General features: G+C 40.4%; 1 protein-coding gene across 6 annotated transcripts in view; it reads right to left on the bottom strand.

Annotated features, from left to right (window-relative positions):
* asap2a (ArfGAP with SH3 domain, ankyrin repeat and PH domain 2a) overlaps window positions 1-22,814 on the bottom strand; it is a 42,375-nt gene extending 19,561 nt beyond the window's left edge. For 4 of the 6 annotated variants that reach the window (XM_027999903.1, XM_027999904.1, XM_027999905.1 and 1 more), the window contains exons 1-6: window positions 22,309-22,814; window positions 10,715-10,787; window positions 5,864-6,009; window positions 5,525-5,599; window positions 1,115-1,164; window positions 898-921 (exon numbers count right to left, since the gene is read on the bottom strand). In XM_027999903.1, coding sequence (XP_027855704.1) covers window positions 898-921; window positions 1,115-1,164; window positions 5,525-5,599; window positions 5,864-6,009; window positions 10,715-10,787; window positions 22,309-22,434 — 494 coding nt within the window. In that variant the 5' untranslated portion in view covers window positions 22,435-22,814. The remainder of the gene's footprint in view (window positions 1-897; window positions 922-1,114; window positions 1,165-5,524; window positions 5,600-5,863; window positions 6,010-10,714; window positions 10,788-22,308) is intronic. The other 2 variants (XM_027999906.1, XM_027999907.1) reach the window with 1 other exon arrangement.
* Between the last annotated feature and the right edge of the window lie 365 nt (window positions 22,815-23,179).

Below are 23,179 nucleotides of genomic sequence, written 5' to 3'. Positions count from 1 at the left end.
ATTTTACTCTGATTAAAAATTTATAAACTAACATGTATCATTCTTGAACTGCAGTTGGGGGCCACAAAAATCATTTCAAGGGCCACAAATGGCCCCCGCGCCGCACTTTGGACACCTCTGTATTAGAAGAAGCATCAATAAAACCGGTTTCAGTTTCAGGAACAACCCTGGGTCGTTAACCAACCAATTAACTCCAAATAATACAAAATAAATGGACAAACCTCATTTTGAAAGGTCTAATTCAGAGCGTTTCCTCGTCAAATTCAGAGAAATTATTTCACTTATGAGTTAAATTAAGCACCGAGTTGCTCGTCAGACAGCATTTAGGGCTGATTTTTAACAAACAGAAACAGAGACGATCCCATGCAGCAGCTCAACATTTTTAACTTGCTGTTTATTTAAAACAACAAACTCAGTTTCCTGATCATCAACTGCAGAAAATCCAAGAAATTTTAAAAACTGTTCTGAAAGCAATTCACATTTGAATTTCCTTTTATGAAGGAAATCATAGTTTTTTTTCACATTTCAGAAACATTTCTTGGATAATCTGAAATCTATAAGGAGGGTGAATACTTCCTCACAGCCTTAAAAGTCCTGAAGCAGGATTTTAAAGCAAGTTTCTGGTTGGTGTGTTTAATGTCTGCTGGTGACCGGGAACAACTGAAACAACAAACTGATGCAAAAGGCTCAGAATAAGAAAACTGTTCTTATTAAAGCAGACACAAAGATGAGGCGAGGATCCCGGACGAAGGAGGAAAACAAGCAGGAAACGGGCCTCTACTGACGGTTTTCCCATGAGTAGAGTGAAATAATAAGCTGAGACAGCCGGGAACATTCACACCACCATGTCCTCTGTGTCAGCACAAAGCCGAGCTGCATCACAGGAAGACGGGTTACCCTCTCAGTAAAGAATGTCCTTTGCTGCTTGTAAAAGACATAAAGGTGCCATAAATACTCCTGGTTTCTCCAGGCGACAACAAGGACGTGTTGAGACAGCAGACAGACATGCAGAACGGCAAAACACAGGTACTTAAATTATTACAGCTATAGTTAGTTTATTAAAAAGAAAATTAAGACGTCCGTTCCTTAGACGCATAAAAATGGGTTTTCTTACACTTTGGTTTCGTAGTCCTTCCAGGCTTTGTCAAAAGGCTTTTTCAGGTCCTGAAAAATGAAACAGGAAATAAAAGACAATTCAACAAATGTAAATAACACCAAATAGCACAAAATGCTGACGTAGGAGATAAAGAGTAGATGGTGTTTAATTGTTTTATATTCAAATTAGTGCTGGGATTCAATTAGACATTTTAGTCAGATTAACTGCATCGCATTTTAATCCACAAAATAATCAACATTTTCAACTAAAAACAAATTTTGGCTCCTAAATTATTGAAGTAAGAAACATATGAGCTCGGTTTTAATCTTATTTAAGTTTTTTAATCATCAGATTGGAGAAAAGTTTATCTTTCCAGTTTCAGGAAGTCCTGATCATTGATGGTGAACTGTGGATGCTAACATTAGCGTTGGCTACGTGTTTAGCATTGAGATGCTATTTTAGGCTTGAATAGCTAAAACAATTTGGACACTTTAATTAGGATCAAACAACTGGGTTACTTTTTTTTCCAACAATATTTTTATTGTATTTTTTACAGATATACCTGCCATATAACCAATACAATAAACAAGAACAACAAACGCCCTGTTAGATACATATCTGCTTACATTCCTTTAACTGGGTTACATTTTTAACGAGTTATAATGATGTAGTTAATTACTTAACACCCAGTCATGTGTCAGAACGGCTTAGTCAAAGTCCAGACCTAAATCCAACTGAGAAACTTAAGATGTCGGAAATGATTTCACTGGACTTACTTCGAGCCGTTCTTAAAGATAGGCAACAAGATTCTATAAAACAGTGTCATTGTTTTTAAATTGTTTTTATTGTTTTATACTTGTGCATATGTATTGATTGTTTTTATCTTGTAACCAGGTTGCTATGTATTGCAAATTTTTTGCTCAGGTCCCTCTTGAAAATGAGATCTAGATCTCAACGGGGTTTACCTGGTTAAATAAAGGAATATATAAAATAAAGGAATATATATAATCTGAAGCAAGATTTCAAAACTGATGCTCTGCATCCAGCTGGAGGTACTCTGCAGTAACAATGGCTTAACCACTTCACAATAAAATCCCAATAAAATATCCTGCAAACAAAAAACTGTAACTGTATTTGCTGAGTCATGCTTGGTGCTGATGAAGGTTTAACGGAGAGTAATCCTCATTCAGCAAAATATCTGCCTCCACTTTCATCTATCATGTTTGATCTGCTTTCTAAGGAGAGAGTTTGTAACTTTGGATCGACCGGTGACCTCAACCTGTTAGCATCCAGGCTCTTCCTGTGTCACTCCCACCCATCCACTCACCAAGAGGAGTACAAAGAGACACAACAAAAGCTGATCCCCCAGTGAAAGAGCGGGGCTGAGAAGGAAACGGTGAAAGAAAGGCAGGCGGCGAGGGATTGAGAGAGAGGAGAAAGGTTTAGCGGAAGGAAGTGTCAGAGCCAAGGAGAGGGGAAAAATGGCAACAATGGCTAAAAATACCACACAGATATTTCTGGGAAGGGCAGAGAGTGCCGGGCAAAGAACTTCCCAAGAGGGCAGAGGACATCCTGGACTTTCCTCCTGAAAGTCACTGCAGGATGGAGAAGGAACAACAATCCACACTAAACCTCCCAGATGTTTTTACACAGCTGTGTGTGTGTTAGCGCTGTGGGACGGGTCGACTTCGCCGCCTCAGACCTATTAAATCAACATCAGTCCTCAGTCTGCAGGTTTTCTACAGGATTTGAATGTAAGGGTTTGAGAAACGGGTGATTTGGGGTCTGGAGAAGCATCTCCATGTTCATTTTTACAGGTTGTGGATAGTGGTGGGCTCACTTAAGCTAATCTGCAAATAGCTAAACTAACTTTCCATTTAGCGTTTTGCTAATATTGAAAATGTTTAGCAGATTTAGCTTCCCCTAATTAGTTTGCCATGATAAATTCTAAGGTGCTAATTTACTTGACTATTTTGTAACCTTTCAATTCTTCAAGTAGTTGGATGTTTATATTCATGCTCTTATTTTGAAATGGGGAAGACCGTTAACACAGCAGTTCTGTTTCCTGTCCTCGCATTAGCTTCTGTAAGTAGCCAGGATAAAGTCAAATTTATTTAACATTCTTGCTTTCAATGGGAGTAAAACTCACTGATTCCAAACAGAGAAATAATGCAACTCACTGCTAACTACATGCTAACTACCCATCCCTGTCCCTTCGTCGCTCGCGCTCCAAGAAAGTGAGCAGTGATTGTCCAGGAGTGGGAGAACATGTCTGCTAAATTTAAAACAATTTAACCAAAATAAATTCAGAAAGAGTTTATTTATAAAAACGACATGCATGAGAAAAACGGTGGACTGCGTCAAACTTTGATCATCACTTAGAAACGAAGCACAAAGAAACGTTAGCAAAGATAGCTAGCTAATGTTAGCAAAGCTAGCTAGCTAATGTTAGCAATCTGCCTCTTTAGCAAAATTCTTTAGCCAGCTTTTACACAAAGATTTAGTCAATATTAGCTACAAATATTAAGCTAGCAGCCCGTGTTTAGTGTAAATTGGTGGTTTCATGGTGCTAGCTAACATCACCTAATATTAGCATGAGTCTTGGTTTTGATTTCAGTGCACCTGTCCCTCCTTCAGCTGAATTCCTCCACACCATGACTCTGCCACCGCCGTGCTACAGTTGAAGCTTGTAGCTTTCCACCATCGTGCTCTGCTTACTTTTCAGCATTTTTTTCACCAAAACCTTCAGATTTCCAGCAGAAAGCAGAAGATGAAGAAAGGTTTTGTTTTTTAGTGACTTCATGAGTAATCTGTTGTTAGCAGGTTCTTCTGTGCATCTCGGAGTCACTAGTCCCTAATAGCTGATGGTAAATGGCTGCAACTTCCCATTTCCAAGGTCCAGTAAATGCAGAATGACTTAAATTAATTTTTTTCTTATCTGAGCCACATTAACTAATGCAAATCTGAAGGTTTCACCATAAAATGGACATTTCTTTATATCCAGAGTCCAAACTTCGGCAGCAAGGTTTTAATATTTATTACAGATCCATTTAATCTGAAGCAGAAAGAGTAATGGCTGCATAATGTGCTGCTTTATCTCGTTCTTGAGTTAATTTGTCTCTGTTTTACAACATCCACTTTAACCGTCACTTAATCATGCTGTCCTGCAGCTCTGGACACTTTCTCAGACCAAAGGAGGCGGGATAACTGAAGCAGTTTCAGGTGACTAATGGCTGGCAGAGGTTTCCTTTCCCCCTGGCTCATTTCTCGAGATGCGCGTCCAAAGAAAAAGCAGCCAGCAGCTCATTGGCTGCCGGTCGGGTAATGAGAATCATCTGAGGCGTAATGAGAGATAAGTGGGAAGAATTAGAGAAACTGAGTCGTACTCCAGGGAAAGGAAAGAGCTGCGGAGTTAAAACACAGACGAGAAGACAAAGACAGGAAATGACAGACGGGAAAAAGTCACGGGACAAAAGAAAAGCAGCCAAGGTCATGAGGGCAACACGTGTATCCATGGCAACCGGCTCGTTAGACTGCTTTCCTTAATCACATCAAACTTCGTGGAAACCAAAGCCAATCATGTGTCTCTGGGGTGAAAGGTCACAGACCGTCAGGGACGGTAACGAGCTGCGATTGGATTACAGAGCTGCAGACGAGGGTTAGCCTGGTTGCCGGACACTCGGCTGTCTGGCTCAGATTATCGCTCCTTACTGGACCTTAATCTCCGTCTCAGGCACCAAAGATCCCAAACTGTCAGACGGGTCCGACACGCAGCAGATTCTGTACAGGTCTGGATTATTTTAACGTTATTTTATCCAGTTATAAGCCTCACATCCTTCTGCTGCTCAAACCGTTTGGTTCCTTTTTACTTCTATTGTTTTAGCTGTTGAGTTATCCACAACTTACCAAGTACGTTTATTTTCTTTGTAAATAAATACTTTCATGTATGACTTAATATAATTCCACATTTTCTGAAAAGTTTCTAATGCATCTTGCCTATATTCATCGTTATCCATATTCGGGGCTTTTTGCTCCTGATGGGAGCGATTAGGATTCCTGAGCAAAAAACAACAAATATTTCCATGGAAACCAAACTTTAAATACGGACTGACGGTTGGATGGCTGTTTTGAACTAAAGGAAACCTACGTATTGTTTTCCAGTTTCCTGTCTCGTCTTGACCTCCAAACGTTTAATGTTCAGACTTTCAGACTTCATGAACGCGGTGGATAAAACCTCATTTCATAATTTATTTGAAAAAGAAACAACAGAAAAACAACAACAAAAGCCTGAAGGAGCAACAGGAAGAGCTGAAGTGTGGCATCACTTCTTGGTTCATTTCCAAACCCGTTCTGGTTCCTTCAGAACCCGGGTGGTTCTAGAATAAAGTCCTGCGTTTCATAAAGACCTTCAGTAACCAGCAGCTTTACCCCTTTGACGCCCTTCAGGTCTCCTTTCAGCAGGCTGTCCAGGGGGAAGGTGATGATGTTGTTCATGTTCTGGAACTGGAGGAAGACGGGAGGAAATTTTACAGATCAAAACTCAGCAACTGCTGGAATCAAACCAGTGAAAACAATAAAACCTTCGTTTTAATTCAGGAAGAGATGAGAATCTGATCAAAACCTTTGCTGGATTTCTGTGAGAGAACGGTTTACGTGTTGGGATCCAGCTGGACCTGAGATGTTTTAGTCAGCACACACAGGGTTTCACACACACACACACACACCCCGCACGCACACACACACACACACACACACACACACACTCACCAGGTTTTTGAAGAGTGCCGTCAGCTCCTTGGTGAAGACGGAGAACTTGAGGAAGGCCGAGCCCAGGTCGGGATCGTCGTGGCACACACAGTTTTCCCCGAACTTCTCCAGCGCCTGAGTGTACTGCTCCTCGTTCTCCACATGGGCTGGAAGACAAACGCACACAGGAACAGGTCAAAGGTCAGTCATCAAACTGCACAATAATCCACCCCAGGAACAGTGGACAAACTACCGCTAATCCGCTAGCAGTGGAGCTACATTTTTGCAAACTTTGAAAACATTTAGCAGGCTTAGCTTCCCTTAAATTAAAGCAATAATTTGCTTTTCTGTTTTGTAAACCTTTAGTTGAATAATGTTTGACATCGGTGAAATTTTGGTTTTAGACTTTTAGGAATTTTTCAAAAAATTTGACGTTTATATTTCTGCTTTTATTTTGAAATAGTTAAAGATGCAGCAGTTCAATTTCCTTTCCTCAAGTTCTCTCTGGTTTTACTCCAATAAGTATTTCAAACAAGCAGCATATAGGAACAAAGCAAAACATGTACAGTAGAGAACAAGATATTAATAAAAAAAAATACCTGAGAGCAGAATAGAATACTTTATTCATTAAAAATAACTTATTTATGTCAAAATTAAATTATTGCTAATTATTGAAGTCAGTGTTTAATATGTTTCCGCAGCGCTTCAATGTTACTTTCCGCTAAATAACAACCTGGAGCTAATGCTCCGAATTGGTGTAGCTTTTTAGCGTTAGCCTCCATTAATTACCATGCTAGTGGAGCATCTAGCATTAGCTCCAGATAAATACCATGTTGTTGTGGTACTTTAGCTTTAGCTTCTGCTAAATACTGTGTTGATATAGCGTGTTAGAGTTAGCCTTCACTAGATACCATGTTGGTTTAGCTTCTGCTAAATAACGTGTTGGTGTAGCATTTCTGAATTGAATTTGGAGGAGCTAATCTTCATCACTAGTGCATTGGATTAGCTAAGTAGCATTTCAGCTAGCGGCCCACCACTGCCCTCACCGTTTGGTCCCTGAAGTTCTGGCCGAGTTCAGCAGAAAGAAACGGCTGGTTTCTGAAACCTGGACTCCTTTCCTTTCACTCTTCTGAAGCTTCAGTTAAATTTAAACTTCTCATTAAATCAGACGTGTTCAAACTGCTGGCCCCCGGGGTCGTTTGCGGTTTGTGGACGAACAGGAAGGGTCCAAACTTTGCCCTCCAGCCAATAACGACACATCTGAACATTTCCTCTGGAGCACTCTGGAAGAGGAACACTAAACCGCCTTGATCAATTTCAGAGTCATAAACCATAGTTTTATTCAAACAGACTCCTGTTTCATTCTGGCAGCTTGGAGGAAAGTTTGTTACTAAAAATCTGTTGTATTTTCTCTTCATTTGTTTTGATAAATAGATAAATATAATAAAAATGTAAGCCTGAATGTGAGATTCATGCTTTGGATTAAAGGGTTTTTGGTATCAAGAGGTTTTTGAGTCATCATAGACGGTAAAGTTTGTTGCAGAAATTTCACCCTGAGCTCCCATGTTCTGTCTCTAACTTCTGCTGAACAACAATCCTGTTTCTACTGCATACAATAACACTTGGCTGCAAACACAGCTTACATCTTATCAGTTTGCATAGCAGCAAAGGAGAAAGAAAAACAAAGCAGAGCTTTTGAGGCATCTGCAAAGGATTATCCAACGTCCCAAGAGTTTGTTTTGCAGCTTCTTAACTGCTTTAATCGTGGGACAACAGGCCGGCTTCTGCTTCCTGGCTGACGCATACAGAACAATGTGTGAGCTCAGATTAACGCCGTATCTCTGCAGAGACGAGCCAAAACAAGAAAAGTCTTAAAAGTCTGCAGCTATTTGTGTGCAGCTTAGAAAAGCTGCAAAGTGCAAAATTAATTTGCACCAGAAGCTTTTAAAGGGAAACTTGGTAAAGTTTACATTGTTTGCTATCCGGGAGTGAATTCAAACACAGTTCTGACATTTTGTTGCAGTAAAGTCTCAACAATCTTTCAGGAGTATTTACGCCTCTTTAACTTTTTGTTCTGCTGCTCTTCCTCTTGTGAAGAAGTCGTCATCGCTGACTCAGCTCCTGCAGACTCTTGAATTGTTATTTTTACAACCTGAAATATTCTCAATATTATTATTCCTCAAGGAAAAGGTGAAATATTCAGATTTACAGTCAGACTCCCAGCAGTGTCTTTGTTTCCTCTGTGCAACACAACAGTTTTTCTTTTTGTTTCCAGAGATTGAGTTTAGAAACAACATGAACAAAGTTTCTATCTGTCAAATCCTGCAAAGTTGTATCCAAAGATTAAGTTCACTTTCAGTGTTTTATTCATCTTAAAGTTTTGGAAAAACAGCCGAGTGAATTTGATGTTTTCCATCCCTCTCTTTTATAAAAAGAAAATTACAAATGTTTTTTTTAAGAAACTTACTTTTATTTCAATCATCTGACTTTGAAGTTCAATTAAATACAAGTGGCAAAACAAGATGGACTGAAATCTCTGAACTACGGAAGCCCAAAGAGTCCATTGGTGGAAATATTGTATTATGTATCACTTAATGTGATAAATTTGTTAATATACGTAATAAGAGTTTTGATTCATCACTGTCACGATAAATTCCAATCAACGATATTTAAAACCCTCCAAAGCTGTCCTTATTGTCATTATTGACACTTTTACCATTTCTCCACTGTTTGTTCAATGAAAGCATCAGTAAATAATACATTTGAAAATATACTGTAGTTACCAGGTGCAGTTTAGTGAAACAAATCAAACTTCTTTCTGTGACTGGTGTCCTAAAAAAAAGCGCTTTACAAATGGGAATGTTTTTCAGGAGCAGCACTTGTGTTTGTGGGACTATAATTGCTGTGACACAGAGTTACAGTCACCTTGTTACCTAAAAAACATGTAATAAATAATTCTTATTTTCACTTTTTGCATATTACAACGGTACCACAAAATATCGTAATAAACTTCAAGTCCATATCACCCAGCCTGAGGTGGAAAAACATCCAATGATTAAATCTTCATGAATCTTTTTAAAAGCAGTTTAACACAGAAATACATCAGCAACGACTTTAAAGATGCAACTGTTGCTGCCCATAAATCTGAGAAGGGCTAGGAACCTCAATTTAGTTTAATTTAATCAGCAAAATGTACAAAGACATTATTTTATGAAATCATTGCAGCCCAACGTGTAACCAAATTGACTTCTGTTGAGATTTATGACCACTTAAACAGAAAAGCTTCTCCGTTCCTGAAATTATTTCACTCTGACACAAGCAGCTGCATTCCAGCATTAATCTCAGTCATCATCCACATCAGCAATTCAAACTGAAGAATCAAACGACAGTTTCAGTTTGGAGGAACTTTGATTTTATCGGCCGGTTTCATCTCGTCTCAGCGTTTCAGCCGCACCGCATGAAAACATGAACCATCTTTACACTACAAAGATCTGAACATGATTCCTAATTAACGTATTCAAAAAACTTTACATCTGACATCATTGTCGACAAGTTGCATTAATAAACCTTCAACTTTTTGAATTACTTCTAGATTTTCACATGTTGATGTTAGAAATATTTTTAGCTGCATAATTTGCTACAAATGATCAAACATTGACTAAAGGAATGCTGTTAACATACTTTAGGAAACAAAACGGAATTGAATTATTTGTCTTTTTAATATTATACAAAATAAGATTATCAGCTTACCAATTTTTTATCTGATTAGTGGAATAATTGGCAGAATAAGTTACCTGATATCAACGGCGTTTCATCACTCAGCGAGTCTTTCACTTTATGGAATAACATTTTTTATACGTTTGTTTTTAAATTGCAGTGGTTTCCAGTTTATGTTTTCATAAAGAGTAGCGCCCAGGAATTTGATCTTTCTCTGAACTTAATCCCAACCTGATCAAAATCGATCAGGTCCGTCACAATAACAAATCATACTGGGCGATAGACGATAATATTGTTGTTTTAAGACCATTTTCAACTAATATTTTGATAATGACATGGTAATGTAAGTTGTTACCTAGCAACTCACTCACTCTTTGGTTACCTAGCAACAAACTGGTCAGTAACTTGACCAGTTACTGCAGCAGTTTCAGGTTTTGCAGCTGTGCCTCATAACGGCTTAAAAATAAAGAACAGTAAAAACAGGAAAGGTCCACCAGCCTGCCGATATTTCAGATATTTAATACAAAAAACGAATCAATAATTCTACAAAATGTTTATATTGTGATGCGTTTTTCAGCCATGGCAACACATCTCTCTGCTGCTACATATCCAGGATGAACTGGAATATTCTGCTGCTACTGGAAACAGGCCAGAACCGGGGCAGCTTTGTCGGCCATGACAGTTTCTACCAGACGACGTCAGTTGGAGTGAAAACTTTCCACAGACGGGGAAAAGTTTCGACCGTCAACACTGATAACAACGCTGATCCCCGGAGATCATTAACTCAAACTCAGCCTGAAAGGTACAGTGAAGAGAGAACATGGCCGCCATCAAACATGGTTGCCATGACGCCCCTCCCCCCCCAGCTGTTCATTCATCAAACTGCCGGCGCTGTGGCCTGAACTGAGCGCGCTCTGTTCAGAAAAAACAAACCCGCTCAGCAAATTGTTTGGGTTTTCTAACAGAACCCTGCAGAGGGAGAGAGCATAACACTCAAACACACACACACACACACACACACACACACACACACAATCTCTCTCTCGGTAGGAAAGCTCTGAAAATGCAGCGCCCTGTTTTTGAGGTTTCGGGTTTGAATCCCTGAAGCGGGCTGGTCTGTGTCTGGAGGAAGTGAGAATCGCCGTGACGACTCACCCAGGCCGGACGTGTAGATGGCCTTCACCGACTTCTTCATCTTGTAGAGAACGCTGCGGTCCACATCCAGAGCCTGAACACACACAGGCACAGACAGGAACTCAGTGGGGTCAAAGGTCATCGGCTGCTGGGGTTTTCCTGCTATGATGTCACATTATAACCAAAATAAACATTATTTTATTTTACTGGGATCTGATCTGCACATCATCTCAGTCAGACTGGAAGGAGGGCACGTCAGCCTCTGTTTTAGAATGCTAGGCTTTGACTAGGCCATTCTAACAAATTATGCTGTGATTTAAACCATTAAGGAGCTGGCTGCATGGTCAACTGGAAGGAGAACCATTGTTTTGTTTTTAGTTCCTATCAACTTCCCCACAGCATGATGCTGCCACCACCATGTTTCACTGTTTTTATGGGATGTTGGATGGATGGATAGATGGATGAACAGATGGGTGGATGGATGAACAGATGGATGGATGAACAGATCATAAAAACAGACACAAATATTCTGAAATATCAGTATCTCTCTTCCCATTATTCTCTACAGTCTTTATGTTTATTATAAATTTGAACTTTCAGGAGTTTTTCTCTGGATTTCAGTTTTTATTTTCACTTTTTAACTTATGTCAATAAACTAAAATAATAGTTCGAGAAAAATTATTTAAAACTCGTTTCCAGACAGGATATGAACCATCGTCTAAATCAGGGGTGGGCAGTCCTGGTCCTGGTCCTGGAGGTCCGGTCTCCTGCAACTCTTAGACGTCTCCCTGGTCCAACACACCTGAATGCCGTCAGGTTCTCCAGAGTCCTGCTAATGACCTCATTATTTGACTCAGGTGTGTTGAAGTAGAGAAACATCTAAAAGTTGCAGGAGGCTTTTAGGCCCTCCAGGCCTGGAGTTGCCCCACCCTGGTCTAAATACTAAACATCACTCCAATTTACAATTTCTCAGGAGAATTGATTAGTGGATCATTAATAATATCTAAACACCAACTATAAAATCTTAAAATAAAACTTGAAATAAATAGAACAATACTGAGCCTGGTGGGGACACAACTAAAGCCTGGTGGCCCGCCAGGCTGATCTTATAGTGCTTTTAAAACAACTTAAGCAAAGCAGAAACTAATTTGCAGAGTAATGTTGACCCTGAGCCACCAGGCCCGGTTTGTCTTCACAGCCTCTTTCTGCAGACGCTGAGGAAGAAACGCATTCCAGCGGCTCTGACCGGCAGGACGGAGATCCAGCCTCATTGTTCTCACCAGAAACTATCTGCTGACAACAGCAGCTCTGCGCCGGAGGAGGCTCATCGCCGGCCAGCACACACACACGGCCGTTTCCAATACCCAAGCAGAACCAGGCCCGGTTCTGTCTGCGGCGTCACTGCAGACGGGCCGGTTCTGTGTCGTCCCTTCATCTGCAGCGACCTTGGCTCACCTTGTAAGCTCCCCGGCGACAGATTGCTGTGGCGGCAGCAGACAGTCAGCGTGAACTCGCCAGATTTACTTACAGTCAGACTCATGTGGGATGTTGGACCATATGTTGTACTAGGAGGACCAGATGCGGTGTAATAAATAAATGTATTTTTCAGACTTATTCTGAATAATAAACACAGAGTATTAAATATTTAAAAGCTTTGAGCAGAAAAGCTTCATGCCTTTTGATGTAGAAATACCAGAGTAAAGTCATAATGACACAACAGAATCATACAACAATAATTCACCACTTTCTTCAGGTGATATTATGACTTTATTCTTGTAATCTTTTCAGTCTGGATCCAATTCTCCGTCATAGGGAGGTGAACCTTGAGGCAGAGTCTGACTCTCTGAAAATATGTCAAATATTTCACATTAAGCAGATAGGAAAACACTTCTTTATAACAGACTGGAACAAAAGCAACACCTCTAGATGTTTGTTTGTGACCGATGACCAGAAAATGATTTATCCTCATGTTTCCCCAACAGTCAGTCAGACTAACTGTTGTAATGGAAACTCATTTAACTTTGCTGCTTTTCCTGATATTTGTTTAAATTAAAAGCGGCCATTTTTATGCAGCAGCCATTAAAATGCATTTATTTTAGGCTTTGACGCCTGGAGTGCTGACAAATGCATCTGGGTCGGCGCTCTCAAGAGGTTCATTCACAAATTTTCTCTGTGCCGAGTGTGAAAAGTCAATATTTAGACGGAAGGTGGCCAGCGGGGGCCGAGTTTGCAGTTTTTCTCCAGCAGCCTGCATGGAAAACATCAGGCTGACCGAAGACAGACGGCCTGGAGTCCGAAACTAAAGAAGGTCTAGAAACTTTGGCCTTTTCTTCTGAATCAATTCAGTTCAGGTTTCAGTTCATGTTTTCTATCTGACAGAGGTGAAGAAAAATCTGTGCTGGGCAGTTTTAACTAAAAAGTTACTTGTACTAACTGCTAATAAAGTGCTAATAATAAACATTTGTTATGCTAACGCTAATGAGCCACACCAACACAGTATTTAGTGGAAGCTAATACAAAAATCGCTAAGTTCAATTCAAAATATTCAATTCAAACTCCAGTATAAATTTGACATAATTTAAATGTTATGCAACGCTCTTAGACATTGTATTTATGTTTATATCTTGTTCTTTGCTGTACATGTTTTATTTTGTTTCTGAATGTTCTGCGTTTGAAAAAAGTAATTGGGGGAAAAATAAGTGAGGATGTGGGGAGAGGAAACAGAACCTCATCCACTTCAAAATAAGAGCATGAATATAAACATTTAACTACATAAATTCTTAACTAAAACTTCAACACAGATGCAAAACTTTAATCAACTGAAAGTTTATTAAACAGCCAAATAAATTAGCGCATTAGAATTGATCTGAAAAATTTAATTTTGGGAAAACTAAGTGCGCTAAACCTTTTCAAAGTTAGCTAAAGGGCAAAGCTGAAACTTAGCTCCATTATTTTTGCAAAAATTTATCAAAAAAAGTTTGAAGCCATTATCACTAAGCATCTTCAAAGTTAGTAAAATCTCTAAAGCAATCATTTAAAAATTAGTTATGTTATTGGCGCAAAAGAATTTAATAATTTAAGGAAAGCTAAGTGTGTTAAATCTTTTCAAAGTTAGCTAAAGCACAAAGCTTTAAAAAATTAACTTCATTAGCATTTATCTGAAAAAATGTATTTAGAGGACACCAATAGTGCTAAACGCTTTGAAAGTTAGCAAAAATGCTACGCACTAAGCTAACAATTAGCTCTGCTATAAACAGATATGTTCCTGCCACTGCTGAACACAGCAGCCAGACCAAAGTGTTGGCTAGCAGCTGCCAGGAGTCACATAAGGCGACAACATCAACTGTCAGAGGAAGCAACCTCCATGTTTACTGCTGAGGCCTGTTAAAAGTTTACAGGGTGATAAAACTATGAGCAGGATTCTGTCCACCAAAGTTCCTGGAAAGATGTTTCTGTGAAGAAACGTCCTTTCAGACATTTAACACGGCTCTGCCGAAGAACAAGAAGTAAAGGAGACCGCAGGGCCCTGATGTAAAACCTGTTAAAGTCTGCCTACGCTTTGACGCTTTTAATAAAACTTACAAACCAACTAGAGGCTCAAAAGAATCTAGTTTTAGGGCGAGAGCTGCAGCTTTTGGAGAAGAAAAACAACAAGATGACGCTAATAGTAAAACATGGCGTCTCTGCAGAAGACTGTGTAGAAATCACCCAATGAAAGATGCACACGTCGATGTGATTGAAGCCGAACTTTAGAGGCACTAAAAAAAAGTCTGCATTTCATAAAAGCCTCTCTGATCTCCACTGAGCAGCACAAAAACTTCAACTGACATGAATCAAGTCACTTCACAGAACCGAAGGTTCTCAAATGGTCTCTGAAGATCAAACCTGACATGCCTGGAGTGGAAACGTTTTCTTTTGATGAAGGCTGCAGCTCATTTTCCTGCTATGGAAACATCTAAAGGCACATGAAGGACTACATTTGGAAGAATCTGCACTAGAGAGACTGATTCAGTGCTACAGGAACAGATTTTATATCCAATACTGAAGCAAAACGCTGCGCTGTGTTTGTTCTGGCTGAAGGAATCTGATAGCGTCACCATGCATGCAGCTCATTAATGGAAGCAGTGCTGTGTTTTATTTTCATCTCTGTTAAATTTGACCCTTTCATTCACATTTTCCTCCCAGAGTGACGAGCGAAGCACTGAAACATAAAAAGTGTCTTCCTGCAGTAACAAAGTCCACACTAAAGAGGGTTGATGTCAAACTGAGCTTTGGATGAATTTTTTTAATCCTTTTTTATGTAAAACATAGTATGTGTAAATTATCAATTTTTTTCTTAAATGTTTAAGATTATTATTAATCTTTGTCAAAATTTTTACCTTTGAAAAATTGTGGCATTTGTCTCAAAATTTCTGTTTTTTTTCTAGCGACGTTTTGACTTTTCAAGCTCAGAAATATTACTTTTGTTTTTTAATCCTGATTTTTTTTTCAAACAATTTCAAGCTCAGAAATTCCCAAGATTTTCTCTCCAAAATGTTTTAGTTTTTTGGTGAATATTTACAATTTATTAAAAAAAATTTTTTTGTCTATACTGGCACTAATACAGCATCATATAAAAGTGATAATTTAGATTTTTTCTTTAGATTGAACTGTGAGCTTTGAACAGTGGCTGCAATGTGAGACATCAGATTCTCAGATGTTTTTGAGTCCTTTATGACTAAAACCTTCTCATGTGTCTCGTTGTTGCACCTCTAAATTGAAGTATGATGAACCTGACCTTTTGGAGTCAGAAGCCAGCAGATCTGAATCCCCTGAGATCCTCTCAGCAGTTTCTGACATGTGGGCTGAGTGTCTCCTCTGAGTGAGAGTGACAGCTGGACAGCGCAGCTGAAAACCCAAACGGAGCGCCGCAGACTACAAATCAGAGCAGGAGTTCATTAACGAAGACGGCCGGCCCGCCGGGCAACAAAAGCCCTCAACACGAGTCGTCTCTGATCATCTGGACCGGAGGGACAGTGATGGATGAGCTTTAGGTGTTCATCTTCCCCCAATGACTCCTGTTCAACCTTTGACCTCTGAGGGGTATGGAGAGGTTTTTCCTCTCGGCTGGACTGTCGTAGACGACAACACTCCAACGTACAACAGAATCAGCGTAAGGTTATCAACTGGCATCAACAATATAAAAACGTCCTGATGGTGCAAATGGATTAGGATGCTACCATGACCTTTAACCCCGACAGATCCACAGGAATGGCTGGTAATAGAAAGGCAGGTGTGATGACACCACTGAAGGAAACGACACAAAAACCTCTGAAGACTGACCACAAACGGAAATCAGTCCAGTCCAGAAAAAGATTTGATCAAACTGAAGGAGAGTTCCCCTGTGAGCCATTTTTTCTCCTGATGGTCCGGTCGACCCGGTTCTGCTGGAATCAGAACTCCATCATCTGCTCCACCTCCAGATGCTGTGGTTCTCTTTCTCTCTGCTCTGAGTCAAACCAACCTGTTCCCCTCCTGGCCTGTGGGGGCGCTGCACCAAGAACCACTGAAGGAAACGACACAAAAACCTCTGAAGACACTGAGAGCAACTTCCTTCTTCACCAGATGGAAACAAGATGGAGGCGTCCGATGTTAGAGGATGGAGGATTTCTCTTTAGTCTTTGGCTAAAGACCAGGAGACATTTCACCTGCTAACGCTAGGCTAATGTGTTTGTTTTGGTTGTATTTACCCAGAATGCCTTGCGCTGTAGTCCACTTCCTGCTTTTGTAGCAGCTCGGCATTCACACTGAACCAGCGTTCACTTCAACCAAACCGAGGTTTTAAATCGGACCAGAGATCGATTAGCATTCACAGATCACCAACCGAACTGGACTTTAAAGGCAAATGGACTGGAAATGGATTAAAGCAACTAATTTTCTGGTAGGAATGTAAACGATTCTAAACAGGTTCCTAAATTCCTAAAAGGTGTTCCTCAAAGCTCCGTATTGGGATCCAAACGTTTTAGGAGCTGAATCCATTGGTTTATCATTAGCAGTCCTTTAAAGAAACTCCTGTTGAATTAATACATAATACTGACGTAAACAGAAACTTCTCCTACAGCAGGGGTGTCCAAAGTCGGTCCTGGAGGGCCGCCATCCTGTGTGTTTTAGTTCTCTCCCTGGTTTAACGCACCTGGATCCAATGATGGCTCATTAGAGGCCTTAAGAGAACATTGACAAGCTGAGAAGGTTGTTACTACAACCAGGGAGAGAACAAAAACATGCAGGATGCCGGCCCTTGAGGACCGACTTTGGACACGCCTGTCCTACAGCAAACATCCACACCACAGTGACAGGACGGCAAATATTCAAGGAGAGAAGATCCTGTCATTAATCTGACTTCAATTATCAGAGGCATTAAGCCGCCCAGTCGGTGGTTTGAGCCAAACTGCCTTTCAGGCCATGTGGTCATTGATCCCTCTGTGAGGCTGTTGGAGGAGGATCGTCTCTGCACCGATAATCCTGCTGTCTGAGTGCTTGTTAAAACTTCCCTCAGGGCCTTTGCTCCACACCGAGCAGCTGCTCTTCCTGACCCGGCCACAGCCTTCAGAGGAACCGGACTGAACCAACACCACACCTGGGAGGCCTGTTCAGGCCATCAACACATCGGATTATAAATCGCTGCACTTCAAATACAACAAATATTATCAGAGGAGAGCAAACATCCTGCCAGAAAAACCGGTTCAGTGACAGTCACTGGTTGGATGGAAATTAAATCAGATTTCATTTCTTTTCAACAGAAGTTGAGTTGGAGCATGGAGATAAAACCTCTGCTGGCCTGAGACCAGAGGATGGAGAAGGAGGCAGACTGAAGCTGCAGCAACCAGGAATAACCTGATGCAGCAGCAGAGTCGTCGGTCGGAGACGTCCACCGCCTCCCGCTTCACACACACACACACACACACACACACACACACACACACACACACGCGCGCCAATTTGGCTTCATGTTCACCTTCAGCTCAGGCTTAAACGTCCCGTCCAGAAATCAACTCTCAAACGTTTCCATCATGATTTCTTCTGGTTTAGTTTACATCCTATAATAATATAACAGTATTAAACTGATATTTATTTATATTTGTCATGCAGGAGATGAATCTGTGTGCTCTATTTTATTTTTTAATTTTTAATAAATGCAAAACTTCACTATTAAAAAATCTTTTTTTTAGAAAAAATGCTCCAGAGTTGTTTTTTCAGCGCGTTGATGATGCATCACTCCATCTTTACGCCGATGACACGTTTATTTTCTAAAGTCTGCATTTCACATTAATCGGTGGTTTTTGGGCCGCCCCAAACTGGTTCTGAACTCAACCAAACAAGCCAATGGGATTTTACCCGATAGATCATTGATTGGTTTTCCTATTTTTGCCATGCAGGAGGTGAACCGTGCAAACCTTTCTCCATTAGTTGGAGGGAAAATTAGTCGAGTAATCTAAAAATTAGTCGTTATTTTGAAAGTACAGCACAAAATCTTTGAATTGCACCAATTAGAGACTGAAATAAAGACGTAAACATGTTATTTTTCCAAAAATGAAGACTAATTCTGGGTCTCTGAGAAGAAATCATAAAGTGTGTCTGGTGACCTTACAGGTTGTAACAGGTTTATCACCACAAGCTCCAGCTTTGAAAAGGTCTGAAGGCAGAAACAGGATCCAGAAGCTCTTATTTCTGAGCGTGAGCAGAAGAAAGTCAGCACAAAGGGGCGGGGGCGTCCTGACACAAAGCTCCATATCCTCTTACTGGATAAACTGGTTTTTATGGCTGTGGTTCTGGCACACACAGTGTCTGAGCGATAGCAGCCGCTTTAAAACTACCAGCCTAATTAAGTGATGCATTTAAGTTTAGAGCAGATTGGCTGCACAGCCATTAAGGCCTGGGGGCGATGCATTCAAAGGCCGTCTGGAAAAACCATTTACATGGAAAACCAACACTAGGAGAGAAGATTACAATCATTTTAGGATTTTAGTGATTTATATTAATGAACTTTGGAAACGAGAACCAAACCAATAATTCAAAGGAAAAACTACAAAAACACCTAAATGAAAAATAAAAAGTATCAGCATCATTGATTGAGGCTTTATTTGTTCGGTTTTGGATTTATACCAAAATATGCAATATTCCACACCTCTATTAGAAATTGCCCTGGTTTATTTTGAATGTAGTGGACATGGAAATGAAAAACTAAAAGGCAAGAAAGGTGGAGAAAAAGGTTAAAAAGGAAAATAAAATACAAGTAGAGGAGGAAAAATAGAGAGAATACAAGTGAACACCCTGAAAGTAAAAGTCTGCTTCTACACCTGCAGAAAGAGAAAAACAAACAAGAAACCTTAGCAACAAATTATATATATATATAAGTTAATAAAAGCCTTATTTATTGCTATCCGCAGTCGTAACACTCCACTTGTGAACGTAAATCTGTTGAGACTCAGACAATGAGCAACAAAGTCTTTTTAAAGGCCAGGACACATTTAAAAAAAAATTTTTTTAAAATACAAGGCCAGGTTTCACAGCCTCACTTCGACTCCTCCAAACATACTTCTTATTGTTTGTCACATTGGCGGATAAATCAATATTAATCCCATTTCATTGGGACTTGAGCATGAAGCAGCGCTCCTCTCTGGTTCTGGCTCCGTTCTCTTTGGTACCAGGATTAAGTAGCAGGTTTGTCCCAAACTAACCATCTGGAAGGACAGATTAGCAGCTGAATAATCTCACCTCGCTGCATCTGATTAAAGGTTCCCGCAGACAAACCGCAAACATTTTTAAACTGAGACCACCGGCGATCGCAAACGGCTTCCTTCGCCTCTCAACGGTTTAAAATGCAACTCATGCTGCGAAATGATACAGAAACTATAATCGTTATTATTACTATTATTAACTATAACTACTCAGTCCTGACACAAAACACATATATTACTCCTGACAAATAAACCCATTATTATAAACCCATTATTATAAACCCATTATTATAGCCCTTCTTAAGGACACCAGTCACATAAAGTGTGATTTGTGTCACTAAACTGTCGCTACATTTAATCTAATTTATTGATATCTATTGACGCTTCCTTCGAACCAACAGTGGAGAAAAAGAGCAAAAGTAACATTTCTGATCATACTGACAGTTTTGTTTTTTATTTACCACAAAAACTGAAATTTATTGTGACAACAAATCAAAACTCTCATGATAAAAAAAAAAAATCACAATAAATGATAAACGATTTGATAAATGCCCACCTAGTTAGCTAGCCATGAGGCTGAGTGACGCCTTTCCTCTGCCTACATCTCCCAGAATGCTGTGCGGTTATGGATCAGAGTTCAGTGAAATTATTTAATATTCTATCAGATGTATTATATTATCCAATAGAGACTGTTATTGATTTATTGTCCGGCCATATGTGGAGTCTTTGTTGTCAGATTTAAACAGACGGTCCCTGAATGCCTCACGCTGCCACAGCAGAATACATGAAACTCTGAATCTGCGAGTAAAAACCTCAACTTTATGCACTTTGTTTGGGATTAACGGAGTATTGACGACGTTAACAATAAGCGGAAGTGTTCCCGCCGGCCGCGCTGGTTAATTAGTCAAAGAGAACAAAGTTTGCAGCGCCAACAATGGAGCCTTGTGCTGCCTGAGGTCAGCAGCGCCAAAACAAGCTGCTGAATTAGATTCAACACCCAACAATTCAGCCGCGCAGCCGCCAATTACTGCTGGCCTGCTACTCACAGGGCGCCATGTCCGCACTGTTAAGTGGAAAAACACACATTCCTCCTGCCGGTTTTACACAGACACCTGCCGCGGTGAGCAGGTGTAAATCTGCCTGGATCACCGAACAAAAGCGTCAAAATAAAACCACAACCTCTGAAAGGTGCGGCGGGTCAGGTTAAAATTTAAAAACTGCATCTTTTCCTGCATCATTCCTGCTCCAACATCCTCCCTAATCAGCGCAGCAGGGACACAGTAACGCAGGGAGATGCTCATGTGGGAAAATCTATTTTTACCGAGCAGCAGGGCGAGGCTCTGCCGCACCGTAACAAAGTAGGGAAGCTGCAGGGAGGGGGCCGAAGCGGAAGTGTCCTTCCTCCTGATGAACCGCCAGTTTCAACACAAAACGCTCCTCTGTGAGCAGAAGCTAAAGAAAGTGGCTCTGCAGTGTAGCTGAAGACGAGCCTCCGTCTCTGCATGAATAACAACCAATTTAATGCGCCTCAGATGAACAACTTTGTCCCATTTTGGCTCCAAACAACCAAAAACCTTAAAGGAGGTTTATGACAGAGCAGCAAGGGACAACATTAAACATAAATAATACACATATTCTTTATTTAATGTTTTTTATTTTCCAAAACGAGCTGACGTACTAAAGTGAATGCAGAATTTTAACATATCTTTTGCTCGCTGAAAGTGAATTTTTGTGTAAAATAGATTTTGGTTTTTTACTTTATCAACTTATTACATGTTGGATTCATGTTAAAGTATAACTTTAAATTAAAAATAAGTACATTCAGAAATCTCATGACCCCTCCAGCGTATATCCACGACCCTTGTAGGGTTTGCAACCCCCATGTTGAAGACCTCTGATCTAAACTATCCTTTTTATTTCTGGCTACATGTTTACATTGGTTATCCTGCAGCCCAGTGTAAAGTTTTCTGCAGCCTCTAACTGGTTTATTCCAGCACTATCTGTAAGGATCCCCACAGCATTATGCTGCCACTACCATGTTTCACTGTGAAGGTTATTCAGGGCGATTTCCTACAAACAGCGTTGGCTTTTACAGGTGCAGGAAATACGCTGCAAACACATAAAGGATTCTAACTTCAAAACACACAAAGACAAAACGCAACAGAAAACCAAAAAATGGAGCAACAAATAAAACAAATGCAACTACCAGAGATGGACGCAACAGAACAAAAATGGACCAGATGTGCTGCAAACTAAACAAAAGTCCTCCAGACCACTAGGGGGAGTCGAGAACCAAACCGTATAGGACCAGACCAGAAGTCGTGATTTTACAAAGAATTGGAGAAAGAAAGAAAAGGTGAGTTATAATTAATTATTTTTACAATAAAAAACAGCAGCATGTTTACATAGGTAGGGAATATTACCAATTCCAGACTCCCCCTAGTGGTCTGGAGGACTTTGCAGCGTTTTACATTTCCTGCTTTTGTCATTTTCAGCGTTTTTTCTGTGATTGCAGCATGTTTCTGTTCAGCTTGTAGTTTTCGTCATTCATGTGTTTTCTGCACGTTTTGACCTTCTGGTGACTGAAGCATGTAGCCTAAACATTCAGCATTTTAGAGGAACTTCTACCACATGGCATTTTGGAGAAATACAAACTTATTTACTTTATGGCCAACTAAAACAGATTCTTACACCTTAGCTGTGGATCTCTGCTGCTCCTCCAAAGTTACTATGAGCATCTTGCCTGCTTTGGATTACAGTTACCTGCTCAGGTGGACTATATTTACTAATTAAGTCACTGATTTTTAGGCGGTAGTCGACTAAATGGGAGTAAAGAAATACTGAAATCCTGTATTTTGTTTTAGCTGTGAAAATAAAAGCCGCAGCATGATCACCCACCTCCTCCAGAGCAGCCACTGTGTTCCTGCAGTGGGACATCCTGGTGGTGAAAATAGAGGCTGTAGGAGATTTATAATCTTCATTTGTCTCCGCGACAAACTCTGAAACTGTGATTTGGTCCGGCATTGTTAATCCACAAAGCGATTTAATCTAACCTCCTTCCTGTCAATTCAGTTTTTTTAAAAAAATCAGATTTTAAAGCGCCGTCAGCAGCAGTAAAGTCACCGAAGGTCCCCGCGGAAAGTGAACCATCTCCGGGCTTATTTACGTCCCTTCCCCGCTGTTTGTTCCCGACACCGGAGCTCCGCGCCGCGCCGCGCCGCAGGGTGATAGGTCAGCCGACCAGCAGGCTACTCTTTCCCCATCCAGTTCACCGGCTCATCCTCGGAGGTCGGAGGGGAAAGAAAAGCGACCAAATCGGGGGCAGATATCCGACAGGCTGAGCTAACTTCTTCGGTCCTGCGCCGGGCTCCGAGGAACAACGAGCTTGGCGATTCAACGGGAGCGCAAAGTGACAAAGGTAGAGGAGGGTCCTCAATGAAGCAGCACCAGCCAATGGGAAACAGCGGCTGGAAACGGAGAGCCAATCGGAATTCAGGAACAATGATGCTTTCCAGTACTATTCGGAAATTATCATACTTAACTCGAAACACTAAATCTAACCAAAATTGAACGATTTTTGTACTTTGTAAAACTTAATTGTAATAAATTATAGTATAATACAGTTTTTTTCAATAACAACGTAAACAGAAAAAGAAAATAACTAACATTTGTATAAATTGTAGTGCTGCAATTCAGCCTCACCAGGCAATATAATGGATTTTCAAAACAACTGGATGCACACGTTATAAATCTACTCAGACTCAAGAGT

Source organism: Xiphophorus couchianus, chromosome 19 (assembly GCF_001444195.1).
Source record: "Xiphophorus couchianus chromosome 19, X_couchianus-1.0, whole genome shotgun sequence".
NCBI lineage: Eukaryota > Metazoa > Chordata > Actinopteri > Cyprinodontiformes > Poeciliidae > Xiphophorus > Xiphophorus couchianus.
Note: the sequence above shows the minus strand (reverse complement) of the source record. Positions and strands in the feature narration are given on the sequence as shown.